At 41.1% G+C, this 12,153-nt stretch overlaps 1 protein-coding gene across 1 annotated transcript in view; it reads right to left on the reverse strand.

The window, feature by feature from the left end:
• Positions 1-2,371, reverse strand: part of LOC107042202 (protein wingless) — a 14,722-nt gene extending 12,351 nt beyond the window's left edge. The window contains exons 1-2 of the mRNA XM_015263119.1: positions 2,134-2,371; positions 899-1,161 (exon numbers count right to left, since the gene is read on the reverse strand). Of these exons, the coding sequence (XP_015118605.1) occupies positions 899-1,161; positions 2,134-2,234 (364 nt within the window). The 5' untranslated portion in view covers positions 2,235-2,371. The remainder of the gene's footprint in view (positions 1-898; positions 1,162-2,133) is intronic.
• Positions 2,372-12,153: the final 9,782 nt, after the last annotated feature.

Raw genomic sequence — 12,153 nt, forward strand, 5'->3', positions numbered from 1 at the left:
CCCCCCCCCCGTAATCCCCCGCTGTCGTCACCCCGTGGAACGAGGAAAACAATGAATTTTATAGGCAACATTAAAAATAATTTATTCAAACTTTATTTTTCGTCGGCAAATGGAATTCGAATGAAGCTAGAATCCCGTGTTCTGTTCAGTGTTGTATTTTTTATTTATTTATTTATTCAAAAAACGTGACAAGGTCGTGTCGTGTATGTCATTCGTCCGTAATAAGTGTCTCTCCTCCCCACCGCGGGAGTTTGAGAAGAGCCACGCATATCCAACGGTCGTGCGACGAGGTGACGACAGACTGGGGCAAAAGGTTAGTAAATAAATCAAATTTAGTGAGCCACAGGAGGAGGGTTTGTCGTCGTTTATGTTTAGGCGAGTTTTTGGCCCCGTTGGGGTGTATAGATGGGGATTACCCGGGGGCTTTGGAGGGCCTACTGTGAGACGATGGAGTGAGATAGCTCGGTTGGTTCAGACTTTTACAAGCGCAATAATAGGGCATTCAACAGTTGCCCATTGGGAGGTATTTAAATTCAAGTGGTGATTTTTTTTATTGTATTATTCGCTGTTCAATATTATTCCCATTTTTCATTTCAGGGTTCGTTAATATTTGTTATTGGACGTCATCGAATTTAATAAATTGAATAGTTAAAATAATTGTTTTTAATAGTGATTGAAATTCTAGAATAAAATAAGCGACACTATTTTATTTTTAATTTAGCCTGCATGAAATAAATAATAATAATTGCACTGTTCGATACTGTTCAATACTTTGTTATAGCAGCATTATTTTATTTCTAATTTCGCCCACATGAAATAAAAAATCCGAATTGTATTAACAAATCAGTAACGTAAATTGATAAAAGCAATAAATTATAAAAACGTTAAAACAACTTACCTCGATCAACAATTTTTCCAAATAAATTTTTCCCCCTCAAAAAATTCTTAGTCGAGCAATTCCACCTTCTATTCCTAAACTGATGCTGGCACTCCATAATAGCCTGATTAGCACCCCTAGCAACAGCCATAAGTACCCCAGGATTTTCCCTGGCTAATCTCCTCTGTTTACGCCTGAGTGTAGCATAAACCGTCGGATCCATGTGGAGTGACGCTGGTGACATTGGCAAGAGATTGTTGGGCTCACCCGCTTTGGCAATTCCCCTGTTCAACAGTAAAAATAAAAACCCAACTCATAACAAATAAAAATAAACTGAAAAATCACTCGTGCGATGCGTGAGAATTGTCAGGAGCCAACGGTACTTGTACTTGTCAGCAAAATTTCTCTCACGGAGGGAATTCAATTAATTAATTATTTATTCAAGAGCATGCACTTGAACTGGTCCTCGCGCTTTTACGGTATCAATACGTGAGAAGGTATTCCGTCAAGAATTCCATCGAATGAGGAAGCCAGGGAAAAAAATAATCGTTCGAAAATTCACCCCCTCAGCACAACTGGAAAAAATGTCGTTTCGCCCCCGAAAAAATCGTACACTCTCGGTAAAAAAAATGTCACGTCGAACGAGTGCAGCAAAACGATGGAAAAAAAATGTCACGAAAAATAAACCGGCTTCGTCGCCCTCGTTCCCTGAGAATCTCCCAAGAATTCTAAATGATCTCCGGGGGCCAGTGCGCACGCCCTCGTATAAACACTCGACAAGATTGGATCTCACGTCGCGCTCCAAGTGTCGTCGGTCTGGTATAATAAACAGTCCCTGAAGTTTCACGGGTTGACGTTGACGTGTGCCCCTGCCCAACGATTCCAACTGGCGCAAAAAAAATGTGAGAACGAGAAAAAGAGGGGTGAGAGATAACGGAGAACGAGGGAAAAGTGAAAGTACTCGTCTCGTATGAAATTACAAACTGCGAGGCAACACCTGATTCGTCGACACGACAGAACGAGATAATTATTTATAATTTATATTTTATCGCTCGTGTTGACGGTAATAAAGCAGTCTCTTATTAAATTAATAACGATGCATTGACATTAAATTGTGTTGACTGGATGTTCACGGCTGAACAGTTTCGTTATTTATGTGGCGTATCGCTAGCTCGGCCTATCAACACCTAAAATCATCAATTATTTCGTTGAACAACCGGCGTAATTCAAGCGCTTGATGTTAATTATGTACGTACCACCACATGGAGCCTCTTCCCCGGTTCTTATTCCTGCTTATGTCAGCTGGAACAGTCGGCACAGCCACAGCCAACGCACCCAGTATCATCCACAGTCTCATTGTAAACAATAATAAATGTTCTCGGACAGAACAAATTCCTTGTCACCAGTCACTCCACCGTTAACGTCAGATCACCATTACAATACTTATTAATCCACTCCCCCCGCATTTAAATTACTTCAACTCGAGTCGCTGGGAATTCGGCGCGATAATTTCGTTCAACCTCCGGCGTTTTTTTAAAACGTGAACTTGACACTTGACGGTTTACTCGCGTCAAGTTGTTGGGCTGTCGAAAATTGTACTTTTGTGTTTTTCGTGGCCTGAGGGTACCGATACTTCCGCAAGACTGCCGAGATGTCTCAGTTTGTGCCGTCTCTCTTCCCAAATGTGTGCGCAACCCCCTCCGGTTTTTCGACACTCACTTTTTCTCCATTCGGAAAAGATGAGAGAGAGAGAGAGACGGTACCTGAACTACCCGAATTGGGTAGCGCCGACGGGTGGTGGGGATAAGGGTCGTTTTTACCTGCCAACCCTCCCCCCCTCTTCTAGTTTACCCCGGGCCAGACTATTTGGTATTTCTGAAATCGTCTGGGGGGCGCGACAGATCGATCTGATTGACGCAAAAATTCGGAAATTTTTTGCACTGGGGGACACCGGGGACTGCTGGCGGCTGACGGCTCGAGGTACTTGTAAAAACGTCGGCTCAATGGTATATAACTTTCGACGAACAAGTATAGCGCTACGGCTAGCGACTGCACGCGTTTCACCGCGGAAGAAACGATCAGCGGTGAGCAACTATACCCCCACCATCGGGGAGACCTGGGACTCAACTGACTCCCCCGAAGAGACCGATTAAATCTCGGCCACGCCTTTCCCCCCTTTTTCAAAAGCCCCTACTTTTATCTTCACTCAATTGTTTTTCGTTGTTTAATTATCTTTTATTTTTTTTTTTCTGATTTCTTTCTTTTTCATTTCGCTTTGGGTTTCGTTTTTTTTGCTTTTTTGGGAATTGATAGGATTAGTCGGGTGGTGATATCGTGTAGCTAAGGGCAGGCGGAAATTGTGGGAAATAAAATAATCAGAATTTAATTGTCATTTTCGAATTGTTTTTTCTTACTTTTTATTTTTGTTCCAGCTTGGGTATTTCATTTTTTTCAGTTCTTTCGTTATTTGGCGGGATATCAAAGAATTAGTCATAGCTGTGGCAACATTTATGCCAATTTTCCTAACGTAATTTCTTTCAATAGAACGTCTGTTGCAAATGCAGTAAAATAATCTCAAGAGAATCATTAAAATGAAAGGAAGAATGTCAAAATAACAAACAGAATTTTGGAAAAAAAATTGATACTTTATTTTAGTAACTGAAACTTTGATTTCAGTTAAGGTTTTTACGGTTTCTCATTCCTTCATCCCGTTTTTGCAAACAATGTTTTTTATCCGCAATTTTATGTCTTGAGGTGCGTGGCTACCCATCCATCTGGTGATCACACTGACAGAATGACTCATTCATTCCAAACGAGATTCGTTAACTATCAATGAATGGTAGAGTTGAATATGGCAAAATAAATATTCGTTAGTGCAGTGTTAAAATTTTCGCCTGAATTTTTCCGAATTGCACAAATTTCAGGAAATATTGTCATTCAAAAATCAAAATATTCCATGAAAATGATTTTCTTAACTATTAACATTTGTTAATTAGCCTCCACCCAAATCCATTTATTAATAATAACTAATCCTTTCTATCAATGCACTATAGGGCAATGTTCTACTAATTATTTTAGCTTCCTCAGCCTCTGGAAGAGTAAAATGCCTACAAAATCCTGAAGTCACTGAGATCCCAACATTTACGTCAATTATCATATAATAATTTCCAAATCAGTCGCAATTGCAATTAATGTTCTTCAACTCCATTCGATTGCTGTTTTTGATCAATATAAAGTCAATTTTACATGAAATGAATTAATTTCTAGTGATTAATCACGAAATAACGGAAAAAATTTCAGAATAAAAACCTGAATTCTCCCAAAAAGAATTGGTTTCACTATTAAAAAACAATAAACACGAAATTCAACATTATTAATTTTCAATCATGCTAATTATTTAATCCCTCCATGAATCAATGAGTGATAAATAAATGGAATAAATTACAGAATGTATCGTTCACAAACAAATTGTTGGCAAATAATTGGCCTAGACCGGGTTTTTAATAAATAAAGAACAATAACGACAAACATAATAGGTTTTACAAAAATTCCTCGAGTATTTCACAAACCAATGAAGCAACATTCGATAATAAAAAACCAAAAGGAATGAGTAATTTGAAAAAATTATGTATAGCCCACGAGACGATAATAATTTCACGCCTTACGATTTACCTCACAAATAACTTCCAGGAACAACACCACCCGAGGTATCGATTATCGATCATTATCTCACCAAAGTTAGATAATTTTCATTGGGTGATGGGTTATTGCCGTGAAGTGTTGTATGTATTTTCACCCAGCGTTGGGAACACGTGGTTGATACAGCCAGTGCTCGATTAAAAAAACCCGAGGGGGCGGGGATTAGCCCGGGCCCCGCCCACCGCCTAGGTCCCTCCCTGGCGGTGATCGCGGTGGCTCGGCTCGACTCCCATCTCTCTCCAATTTTCACCCTCTCCCCCGCCCGGCGCTCAATTTTTTTCCTCATCTTCTTCTTCATCTTTCTGTTTTACTCTCGGAGAGCACTCCCCTCCCCCTCCGGGGTCCTCGAGGAGTATGGGTTCGCGCGACCAGACGGGATGACGAGAATGCACGAGAAATCGAGGTGGGATGACGCGCGCCACAGCAAAACCGTGTGTGGGAACCACATGACGGAATGCAAGCGTAGCTATGGTACCCCCCTTTGGTTGTACATTTTTTTTTTCGTTTTTATGCATTCTGTCTACTCGGTTTTGTCGTTTAGCTGGGGTATTCTGGGGGAATTCAGGTGAAGTTTAATGGAGAGGATTTTTTTGCGGTAGAAATTTTTTCGGTGAATTTCCGGTACACTTTTGGAAATTTTTACCGCATTTCAGGTGCACTGGAAGCTCTAAGAATTTCATTCAAGCGCTTATGTGGTGTTTTTCGTTTATACTTTTTTTTTGTTTTTGTGCATTCTGTCTACACTGATAGAACGGATTAGTTATTGTTAACGATTGGATTTTGGTTGGAGGTTTGGGTCTATTCGGTCCCATCAAATGTTCATTCGTTAATAGTTAACGAATGTACATTTGAGGAGCCTTGTTTGACTTGACTTTCGCCATTCAAGTGAACCATTCGTTAATTTGGCGTAATTTGGCACTGAATATTCATGTTTTCATTCAAAAACAAAATTCTCCACGACCAGATTCTCCGCAACTGTTCCATTATTTTAGTCGTAATGAGAAATTTAGACGAAGTTACAATTTTTTAAACAAATTATTATTTTCTAACAGTGCCCTCTCCAAAATTTCTGGCATGTCCATGTCTTGCGGTATGACTGTCTCCCCAGCAACTCCAGGCAAGATCTCCAACTAATTTCGCGCAATGACGCCAATTACGTTTTTACCGAGGCTTTGGATTCATTTATTTGAGGGAAAAATACAAAACGAAAAAAAAAAAAACGCGAACGATGAAGTTTTATGGACCGCTACACCCAGAGCTCGACCCGCGAGAGAATCGTGTCGGTGTCCATGGTGATGGTTGGACCACATCCACGAGACAAGGATGATGGCTCAACATCTCCGGGGGTGGGACAAGGTGCGCAAGAAAATGTTTAAAAAAAGAAACAGGTAAGAATGAAGACCGGAGACGAGAGAGAGGGAGAGAGAGGCAGACGAAAGTATTTACCGTGGGGAAGCAGTTTATTGTCAGCAAACAAAATCCAAGGCAATTACACGAGGAATGTCCGCACAGGCTCCCTGACCATCTCGTGTGGCACCAGAAGCCACAGGAATCGCGTCCATGCGCGCCTCTTCCCTTCAAAAAGCTCGGCTCATTTTCCCCTTTATCTGTATGGGTGAGAATGGCAAAAAAACGGGGGGAGGAGGGGGAGGTATTATACACAAAAGACGAGTTGAAAATGTATGTGGCCAGAGGGGGATCTTAAACGTGGCGACCAAAAGTGAGGGAAAGGAAATAACGAAGGATAATGTACACATCTTTCATGATGGCGAAGGCTCCTGAGGGGGAACGATTCACGGTGCACGACCCAGAAAACATATCACTGGTGGATTTAAGAGGCCGGGAGACTGACGAAATGTTTTACTGGCGTTCTCATGATTTTTGCAATGATTTCTGCGGGGGCAAGGGAGTTTTTACGAGTGACAGCGAAATTTAGAGGGAAATTTTGGTTTTACAAGCGTGATTTGATGAAAAAATCAGGGAAAACTGCAGATTGCAACCGTATATTCAATAATAATTAATTAGAGTGAGGAAAATTCAGGTGAAGATATTCATAAATTTTTAATTAATTTAAATTTCAAGGAAATTTGTATTTATTTGAAAATTCAAATAAGAACAAAACCTGAAATTTCAGGAAATGTCAGGGAAAATCACCAATATCAATTGTAATATTTGATAATAATCAATTGAATTAAGGAAAATTTCGGTAAAAATTGTTGTAAAGTTTCAATGAATAGAAATTTCAGCTCAATTTGCGTTTATTTGAAAATTCAATTGAGAACAACGCCAAATTCGCTGGAATGTCAGTGAATTCAATTCCGGGATAAAAGAAAATCCTGATATCCGTTCAGTTCAGTTCAGTTATCATCATAAATTGACTAAAATTCCACATTCTTCAACAGCAGAAAGACGAGGACTCCCTAACATACTTAAATTTTCACCGAAAACGTGAGGATTCAGCACCAAATTCGGCGGAATTTCCAGTCAACCAAAAATTGAAGAATATATTCACTTGAATTTTTGTCCCAATAAACTCCTAGATTTTCAAAGACTGAATTCCTTGAAATTTCAGCCAAAAATACAATACTCAACAGTTGTTCCTCCGCATCTTCAGACCCCCGGGGCAAAACGGCCAGCTCTTTCCCCGCCAACCGAATCTCATTACGAATCGATAATAAAAGCAGTCGTGTTCCGCGCTATTTCCGTCCTGTTATTAATACCCAAAAATTATTGAATGCTCCTGAAAAGCTGCCACTAAAAGCTCCAGATGGCTCTCGCTGTCAGATGCCCGGTCTGACCCCTCGAATATATATCACCGCTCCGTCAGAGCTCCACTCAATCTCCCCCCGATAACGTCACTCCTGAATTTAGTTGATATCCAGTTCAGTAATAATAACCCCGCGAATAAATAAACGCGAGCGAATAAAAAAGAACGATGATAAAGAAGCTCGGTGGGACCGAGGCTGGCGTGGAGTCAGAGAGGAGTAAATGACTGGTGTACGCCTCGGTGTTTCCACCTTGGACCACACGCGCGCTCGCAAATTGGCCTCCGGGTATGCGTACAAAGGAATTTTCCTCCACAAAAAAAAGAATCAACTCGAAAAAACCGAGTGGTGGGAGAGCGCGCCGGGGGAAGGTGGAGCTCGAAAAACCGGCGTTTGACGTATAAATTAACCAAAAAGATAAAAGACAAGTCTCAATCGAGAGAAATTCCAGATCTCGAGCCACCGATACAGACATACCACTGAAAAATGGCTTCCTCAAGGTGACGATCCCCATATCGATTGTTGGAAAACAGAAATTTCCTCCCAGAGAGGAAGAAAAGGCCCGGGAAAAATAAAAATAAAAGAAAAAGAATTCTTTCTCCAACCGGTGATGACCAATACAGTCCTGGGAGCCTATCCGCGTTATAACCATACATTCATACTTCTCGTCCGGAAACCGTAACGAATTTTATAAGCGACCCGTTATACCTACCTACCGCGCTCGAAAAACTTCACCGGAGGTGCTCTCTTCTCGCTTGTCTGCCATCGATTCCCAACCTCAGCGTCTGGGACGAGGACAAATATATGAAAGGGAGGGGAGAGAGAGGAGAGAGAGAGAGAAAGGTTGGGGAAGAAAAAATTTCCAACGTTGAAGCGTGAAATTTTTAATCGGATTCCAAGATCTGTCAATTCCCTTCTCTCCCCATTCGTCGAAGAAGATTAATTCAAATAAATATGCATGACGTTGTCACAAGCCAATAAGACAGAAATTAAAATTTCCCGCCATTTCCATCGGGCCTTGATGAATGCCCGGCGGATTGGGTGGCCCGGGTATTCCCCCCACAGCATCGGCCGTAAAATCAGTTCTAATAGGCACGAGCGGACAAAACTACTGAGTGTCCAGGTGCGCCCTCTCGCTAAGAGTAGGTTGAATAGCCAATCAGAGGCGCGCGGCGCGAGTTCCTAACCTCACTGTCGCGCGATGAGCGCGGATGATCACTGAACTTTGAACGTGCGAATCGATCTGATTTTTAGGAATTAATCGTCAGTTTTTAGGAATTCGCGATTATAAAATTCTGGAATTCAGGGATTTTGCCAGTAATTTTTAATGACATTATCACTAATTTCCTGTGACATCGGCAAAAATTGTTACTCAGTAAATTTAAAAGAAGATTACCATAGATTAATCACAGTTCCTCACTTTTTTATTTAAATTTGAAAATAATTGTTAATTCTCAATTGTAATTTAACAATTAATTCTAAACATCTGAATTTGATTTTTCAATTAATCAAGTAATCATCATTCTTGCGAAGTTGCAGGCATTGATTGATAATTAATATAATAATAAAGAATTAATACAATAAAATTAGAAAAATTGTAAAATACAGTCACCTGTTTTATATGTAATAAAATAATTTCAATTCTGTATTACGATTTTGGTAATACAGAATTGAAATTATTAGATTGCATTGGCCATTGGTGATAGATTTCTAAAAATCAGTGCCATGTTCCCGACCAAAAACACCAAAAGAAACAAGAAAATAAAAAATCTGATGATCTCAATGACTGCTAATGACGTTATAGATGCCCTCGTTAAACTTTAAGTACACCTAATTCGCTGTAATTGGCCCCGTACTGTTGGTCCGCAGGAACTAAAAAAACGCAACGAAATCAACTGAATGAAACTCAAAAATTGTTTTCCTCACTGTGAGAATGTGTGGCGACGGGGCATAACCAAAGGAGGCTGAAGGAATCGGTTCTTTAGTCAAGATGAGAGGCAGAGGGAGAGTTAGGTGAGATGAGGTAGCTCGTAAATCTAAAGTCTCCCTCATCCTCGAGCCACCAGGGTCCCCCTGAATAGGTGTAAATGAAGTTGCGGGCCACCGGTTTCATTCGTTTTTTGGACCACCCTGGTATATTTGTCGTCGCAAGCGTCTGGAGAAATAAATAAAGTCACACGTATACAACGAAATAAAAGGTGGAGGACGGTGGGTCTGGGGAGATGAAGAGGATTCGCTGAGGATCCCTCGCCTCCCTGATAACAATGGCGTCGAGGCTTTTTGGCTTGACGCCTCTGATGCTTCTGGTAACCTATTCCCAAAATTCGTCCACGCCCATCCGCCAACGCACGACCGCGGGTCTCGCAACAATGAGACTCTCAACGTTTCAAATAATCGCGGGGGGGGGGGCTCAACCCATGGGCCCCGATTAGACGGTGGAAATTAACTGTATCCAGTTCTTGAATTCATGTTTGTATCAAAACACAATCAGAAAGCACGCCTGGATCCTTGGGAATGATGGATGATGGATGCTTTGATGCTGGATAATTAAAGCCCCTGTTGGTTGTCAGCGGCGTCGAATTGGCTTGATCGATTTGAAATACTTATTTGATACATGTATATTTACAATTTGTAATTCGACTCGTGAATTATATACCTGCCAATTGACCGCTTGATCGATGTGAAATTGAGGATACAGCGGGTGATTGAGGTTTGATTTCATGTCGGCACGCGCTGACTAGTGATTATTTTCTAGAGAATTTTCAAGGGGATTTTTGCCTTTTGTCTTTAATAGGACATCATGGCAGGATCATGAGAAACCAAATTGGTGATAAGCACAAACAAGATATTTTTACTCAAATTCTGAATCATCACATTCTACATTGTGATCTACGTGATAGTTCACAAAATTATCTAAAGATCGAACTTATTGTAATATAATTTTCTAGATGTTATTAACGCACGCTCGACGTTTCATAAAAAAGAATAAGACAACGAGTCCATCCTCAATTTTACTCTCATTGAATGATCCAATTGAAAAAGAATAGAATAGAATAGAATTCATTTCTCTTGATGTTACAGAGGGTACTTTTTCTTTGCTCTACACCTCCACTTGCCTTTTCTCCTTTTACATATCTCAATTGAAAAAGATGCGATTGCTATTCAAAACTTCTGGCATAATGCGAATGTAAAGATCGCGAGATTTAAAGGATCATCAGAAACTAAATTGTTGATGAGTAGGTTAATAAAATGTTTGGATCGGTTTATTAATTACACAATAAACTAAATACGAGGCGTCTTGCACAAGAGCTTCAAAGAGAATGCATCGAATATTCAGGTTCGATTTCACGTCGGCACGTGCTGGCTCATGATTATTTTCTACAGAATTTTCAAGTGGTTTTCAGGCTTTTGTCCATAATCTCGGGGGATAACAATCGGTGGGACAGGCAGATTGGTGACAGGTGCTCATTCGAGGGGGCTATTGTCCTCGGCACAGGTTAGAGCGGGATGAGCCTAATGTAGGTTAACAGTCATCCTCATCATCTGACGGAATGGGCAGGGACAAAAGAGCGCTGTCCGATGGCGCGTCATCCCTCGGGAATTTTTTTCAAACTGTAATTTTTTTCTTCACACTCGGGTGGAGACAAAAAATGGGTAAAACTTTAATCTGATTACGGGTAATCATTCTGACACAGGAGGCAAATTAGCGAGAGAAAATTTACTCAAATTCCTCCTCATCTGTTGTGGAATTTAAGCAAATTAAGGAGGTTGAATGGGGTTCTAATCTGTTTCGTTTCTGTCTTGGGGTTTTTATTTTAAATCGGGCTTGTTTTTTTTACGACCACCGGACAAATTAGCAAATCGAATGCGTAACAAATATACCAGAAAATAAAAATTCCCCGTTGGGTTTGGAATCCTGGTGTTGGGTGGGCGCGTGATGCTACGTTTATATCATGGACTCCCTGGGTTCTCGTCAACCATCAGTGGATGTGGGGGGACACCTCGACGTTATACATCCTCGGGGCGGGGTGCGAACACGTCGCATGGGATACACATCAAAGGCGCCGTTGCGCCCCGAAAGTAATTATTGTTTCCACAGGTTGTGTGACCCATTCGTGGGGGGAGTCGAGGGAAAATCTAGGGGGCTAGGAGCGAGGATACAAGTGGCGCCTGGTGGCGCTGCTGTTCCCCCAAATGCCCACTTCGCCACCTCTGTGCTACCTTAATTAAGCGAACACTACGAGGCACACGGTCGATTATTCACGGCCCTCTCCCGCATTCCGGTGGATTTTAGGTGAATAATGAAATTAATGGGATTACGAGTGAATCATCTGTCTCAACCGGATGCATTCTACCTAATAGATCGCCCAGAGGTTTGAAGAAGTTTCTGAATTCGGAACCTTGGGACTGTAGGCCAAATTTTCATGAATATCTCAGAATCTAAGAGAGATAGCAAAATTTTGCTCATGACCTTTTTTATAACCCTCAGTTGGCTCTACAAAAAAGGTTATGACAACAATTTTTGTATCTCTTTTAGATTCCGAGATATTCGTCAAAAACTGGCCAATAGTCAAAATCGACTTAGCCCGGTTTACCGGAAAGTAATCATTGTTTCCACAGGTTATGTGACCCATTCGTGGGGGCTGTCTCAACCGGATGCATTCTACCTAATCGATCGCTCAGAGGTTTGAAGAAGTTTCTCAATTTGGAAACTATTCAACGAAATCAGTAGCGAAGCGGTAAACCGGGCCAAGTCGATTTTGACTTTTGCCCATTTTTTGATGAATATCTCGGAATCTAAGGGAAATAGCA

Source organism: Diachasma alloeum, unplaced genomic scaffold (assembly GCF_001412515.2).
Source record: "Diachasma alloeum isolate Michigan unplaced genomic scaffold, Dall2.0 Dall_scaffold_00430, whole genome shotgun sequence".
NCBI lineage: Eukaryota > Metazoa > Arthropoda > Insecta > Hymenoptera > Braconidae > Diachasma > Diachasma alloeum.